General features: G+C 35.8%; 2 protein-coding genes across 2 annotated transcripts; one reads left to right on the top strand and one right to left on the bottom strand.

Moving 5' to 3' along the window:
• Positions 1 to 588: 588 nt before the first annotated feature.
• On the bottom strand, positions 589 to 2822 carry LOC111920312 (uncharacterized). The gene is made up of 4 exons (XM_052769112.1): positions 2184 to 2822; positions 1644 to 2113; positions 1042 to 1565; positions 589 to 953 (listed from the first exon to the last, which is right to left on the bottom strand). The coding sequence occupies exons 1-4, from the start codon at positions 2820 to 2822 to the stop codon at positions 589 to 591; spliced, it is 1998 nt and encodes a 665-aa protein (XP_052625072.1).
• Positions 2823 to 4405: 1583 nt separating this feature from the next.
• Positions 4406 to 5098, top strand: LOC111920616 (FAS1 domain-containing protein SELMODRAFT_448915). Its single transcript, XM_023916193.3, has one exon. It carries the CDS (start codon positions 4406 to 4408, stop codon positions 5096 to 5098), a length of 693 nt encoding a protein of 230 aa, XP_023771961.3.
• Positions 5099 to 5724: the final 626 nt, after the last annotated feature.

Genomic DNA, 5724 nt, shown 5'->3' with positions numbered 1-5724 from the left:
TTAATGTATTAAGACTAAATCTTGGCATTAATCAATTGTTAATGTCTTGATGTGATCCAAGCGTAAAATGGTCCAGATTAAATTTGGCAGTAATCAATTGTTATTGTGTTGATGTGATCCAAGGGTAAAATGGTCCAGATTAACCACATTGGATACATCAAACATTTCTTAATGTATTAAGACTAAATCTTGGCATTAATCAATTGTTAATGTCTTGATGTGATCCAAGGGTAAAATGGTCCAGATTAAATTTGGCAGTAATCAATTGTTAATGTGTTGATGTGATCCAAGGGTAAAATGGTCCAGATTAACAACAACAACAACATCAAACATTGCTTAATGTATTAATACTAAATTTACTTGATTTATGATAGATAATATAAGATTAAACAATCTATATGCAAATAACCGTACACTAAAGCATATAGATAAAAGATAAAGTTGTAATATTCCATCAGCATGTGCACTATTACAAAAGCTGTGCCCACAGTTGTCCTAATATGTCAAAAGATGTACCATGTGACATGATTCTTAAAGTTTTCCCAATTACATAATTACAAGACTAAAAGTTTGTCTTTCCAAATAAAATCATTCCAACACCATTGGGTTGTGTCCAGTGCTTCCTTCTTTCTTCAAAACCTTCCTCCTCAACCCTATCTTGGTAATTCTTTCTGAGTATTTTCGTATCCTCTGCCTAGTTGCAACTGGTTGAGCAGGGACATCAACATTTGGATGTGAATCATCTACTTGAACTGGTTCAACATGTGGAGCTGGTACATCAACTGGATCCACTGGATCTGCTTGAACTGGTTCAACATGTGGAGCTGGTACTTGAAGTGGATCCACTGGATCTTCTTGAACTGGTTCAACATGTGGAGCTAGTACTTGAATTGGATCCACTGGATCTGCTTGAACTGGATCAACCTGTGGAGATGGTACTTGAACTGGATCCACTTAAACTGGTTCCACTTTACCTGCTATACAAATATGTAGTTAATGAGTTGGATGTTCCATTTAAATTATATTGTTTTAATAGCATACCTTTCTCTTTTTTACATTTTTTAGGTTTCTTGTTTTTTGGCCTTGAAGTGGATGCTACATCTGCTGGTCTAGTAGGACATGTTGATCTATTGTGGCCCCTTTCTCTACAAATAGTGCATCTATTAACTGAACCTGCTTTGGAGATAGTATGCCTTGTTTTCCCCTTGCTTTTCATCTCAGATTGATCTTTTTTCCTTTTAAGGGTTGGCCTTCCTGGTAACCTTCTTTTTTGAGGAGGCAATGGCTTCATGTAGGGAGCTTCAGGCCACATGGAACTACCATTAAGTGGGTTAATGGTATGGTTGTAACAAGTCAAGAACATGGCTGTATGGAACCATGCTGCTACATAATCCTCTGCATTCCTGTTGAGGTATGAAATGGCTGCCACTGCATGCACACATGGGATACCTGATACTTGCCAAGATCTACATCCACATGTGTTGTTGTTAAGGTCCACAACATATCCATCATTTCCAATCCTAACTTCATATTGTTGTATCCCAGATGGTATAACACCCCAAAATCTGCGCAAAAAAATAAGAAGTTCTATTAATCTTATAGATGAGACATATAATATTTATAAAATAGAAGTTATATCATACCTTTGCTGTTTCTTTAGCTTTGATATCTTCAACCTTATAGATGGACATATTTTTAAATTCCCCCAACTTTGTCCCTCTTGCAACATTTTATACATCCTCTCCATTGCATAAATCCTTATCTCTTCCAACATGGTGATGAGTGGCCTTTTCCTAGCAAGATCAATAACAGAGTTGAAACTTTCTGATATGCCATTCTCATAAGCATCACAAGCCCTGTCCACTTCAAAGAATGCCTTGCACCAACTTTTAGGGTCCCTTTCCATGAGGTGTTCATAAGCCAAAGGGTCAATTTTTTTTATGGAATTCATTTCTGCCTCAAATTTAGGTTGAGTAGTACTAGCAGCTGCTGCCCAAAACAACTTCCTATATTGTTCACCTTTGAATCTTTTCTTGAAGTTAGCATAGATGTGCCTAGCACATTGTCTATGCTCTGCTGCTGGAACCCTTTCTTTGACAGCCTCTATTAATCCCTGAAAGAAAGCATGAAATAGATGACATAACAAAAACATTCAACTTAAACAAAACAAAACAGAAATATACCTTGTGTTGGTCTGATATGAGGGTCAATCCATGACCAATTCCCATTTCAATGTCATCCAGAAGGAGGTCAAGAAACCACTTCCATGTTTCCTTATTTTCAACTTCCACCACAGCCCATGCAATAGGGAAGATGTGGTTGTTTGCATCCCTACCCATAGTTGCTAACAGTTGGCCTCTACATATACCCTTTAAAAAACAACCATCTACCCCTATTACCCTCCTACATGCTGCAATCCAACCATCCTTCACACCCTTAAAACAAACATACATTTTAGAAAAGTAGGTTGTGGAATCAGGCATGACATTCACATCTATCTTTACTGTTGAACCAGGATTTGTCCTCATTATTTCTTCTCCATAACTCCATACTTTACCATAATGTTCTATCAAACTACCCTCTATCTCATCCAAAGCATATCTCCTAGCATTTCTACATTGAGTGACACTAACAATCAAGTTAAACTTTGTACTCACTTTGGCCTTCATTTTCCTTATGCTCATTTTAGGGTTCTTCACAAGTTGATTCTTAAAATGCTTTCCAATCCATTTATATGTTACAATGGAACCAAGTTTGAAGACTCTTGAACAGTTATGTTCATCAACTAATGACTTAATCTGGAAAGACCTTTCACTGCTCATCCAGGAAGCCCATAGTCTAAAAGGCAGGAGGGGTTCTTGTTCTCTTTACAACATCTCACTAATAACCTCTGACTATCATTTTTCTCAAAATAAAGGTTGTACCCATTCTTCAATGCATAGTTAGTCAAACAAATTTTCAATTCCATAGGGTTAGAGAATCATTCCTAATTCTCCTAATACCCTCTGCCAACGGTTCATTTCTAGTGCAATAATATACATTATCACAACTGCCTTCAATCAACTTTGCAATGAACAAGTTAAAGTCTTTGAAATCCATTGCACCAAAATCGACATCACAGATTGAAACAACAACAACGTTCAAGTACACTAATGGTTTTGGTACGAATAAACCATTATAATGTATATAAACTGTTAAATACTTACTTTGTTTGGAATCGGAGGCCATCTTCTTCACTATAACACTCGCATTCACCAGTTCTCTTCAATTTCCTAACCGTATGTTTCGATTGAACTTTTTCTTCCCTCAATTAAAACGAACCCTAACTGTAAGGACAAAGGGGTGAAAGAGAAACGGTAATTAAATGTGTTCTAATTCCACGTAATAAGACATGTCATTTCTAATTAAATGTGGTAACCGGTAAAACGGGTGATAACCGGTCGCGGTGGCTTTGGTGAGCAGGGATTATAAGTTCAATGGTATAATAAAGACAAAAAAAAAAGATAAGGGACCTAATGAATACAAGACGAATACTTTATTACCCTCAAAGTTCATTTTCCCTTTATTGAATAAGAACTATGTATATTGTTGGATTATTATTGTGAACAGATGAATATTAAGGCTCCTATCTACTTACGTACATGATTGGTTTTATTATTTATTATAACCACACTTTATTCAAACATGTGGCGTAGCACAAACTTTTTTACTAGTTAATATAGTGTCTTATATATTTAGATTCTCCGGTTAACCCAAATAAAGGAAAAATCAATTTAAGTGAATCCAATAAGAAGGTTACTATTATTCGGTTAATTAAACCGAATTGCTCAAAAAACAAAAATAATCCAATCCTTATTCGGCTCAGGTGGATTATTCAATTTCAGTTTTTCATTTCAATTGCTATTCAAGTGTTAAATGAGAAAAACAAACTTGTTAATTTTTTTATGAGCTTGTAAAACAGCATATTGTAGGAATAAACGGTAAATTTACGGTAAGGTTTTATGAAAAATAGAATGCCGATGAGGTAACAGATTAAAATTTATAGAGTTTATGGATGTCCTTATATGCTCCAATTTTTGTTCACGTTGTTGATTCCATCTACCATCTATATGATTTATGCCGAGAACTCGAAAACATACTTAATCCTGAAAATATGGTGGGCTAAAATCATAACACAACCTTTAGCTATGCCTTGCTAAAAAAAAAGCCAGTCAACCACGGATATTATAAGAACATGAGATAAGTAGGTTTAAATTCCTGCAAATTTAAAGGATTCTTGAAGCCATGCAAGAAGCATGGAAATTAAATGGTAGTTAACCCATCAAGAATGCATGTTCAAGCTAATTAACCTTAGCAACATCAAACACCAATTATTTCAAGAATTAGCAGCAAATACCACGTAGCCATGGATACTTACGTGAAACTTTGTCTCTCGACTCTTATCATGGCTTTCTCACTCATCATCTCATCAGTGTTTGCCAGTCCTTCAGTAAACAATGACATCGTTGTGGCTATCCAAGAGATGGAAAGAGCAAATTACTTCACCTTTGTCATGCTTATAAACATGGTTCCTCCTAGTCTGTTCCAAGGAAATATTACTTTCTTGATGCCAAGTGATAGATCACTCTCCAGAACAAAGATACCACAAAACAGTGTCGTAGATCTCTTGCTCAACCATTCGATTCCCTCCCCTTTGCTTTTCGATCACCTTATTCATTTGCCCACAAACAGCACACTACCTACATCAAACCCCGACTTGATGCTTAAGGTCTCTAATAGTGGCAGACGGGGTTTGTTTCTTGGGAATGTTAGAATCATTAGTCCTAATATATGCACACATGGGTACTCGGTGCGGTGCCATGGAATTGATGATGTGCTTAGTATCGACATTAAGAAACCTGAAATCACATGCCCTAGAGTTGGCTCTCCAATTCCAGCTACTGCCCCATTGTTGGCACCTGTTAGTCAAGCTCCTACATCAACTCCACCTCATGCTGACGCTTATGAAACCTCAGGTGGTCGAAGACCACATATAGAGTTAGCATTGACATGTATCGCGTTTATATGGGTATTATTTATAGTAAAGCCGTGTGTTTGATTTAGCTCATGAATTTTTGATTCTTCTGATTGTTGCAGTTTACACAACCTTACGATATACATGTATCTGACCCCCATAAATTTGTAATGTTTATCAAATATAAATCAACTGAGTCATAAGTTGATCTGGTTTTATTCTTTGTTTTAAGGCCGCCACACCGTTCCTAACTTAATCCCTACCCTTTTCGCCAAATAGCCTACATATAACATCGTCATTACAAGAAAAGTATTTGCTAGTGACCAATATTTAGTGACATCCAAAAATATGGTCACTAACAACATCATTAGTCACCGTATATTATGTCGTCATCGAATTTTGGTAGCAATGCAAATTTAGTGATAAAATCTACGATGGTTGTTACTAAGCGGTCACTAAATCATAGAAAAAATTTATTATTACTATTTAATTTCATGACAAATATTAATGACTATCAATAGTGGTTACTTTTTTGAGGCTTAATAACCAAAACTAGTTGCTACTGCATCGGAGATTAACTGACCAAAAATTATGGCCGTTAAGTATTATTCGTTTTTCAAATCCACACATTGTGACGACATAATTTCGGTCAATGAATTACAAAATAAAAAGTATCAATGATCACAAAATACTTGTCACTTATTATTTAT

Source organism: Lactuca sativa, chromosome 2, assembly GCF_002870075.4.
Source record: "Lactuca sativa cultivar Salinas chromosome 2, Lsat_Salinas_v11, whole genome shotgun sequence".
Classification (NCBI taxonomy): Eukaryota; Viridiplantae; Streptophyta; class Magnoliopsida; order Asterales; family Asteraceae; genus Lactuca; species Lactuca sativa.
Note: the sequence above shows the minus strand (reverse complement) of the source record. Positions and strands in the feature narration are given on the sequence as shown.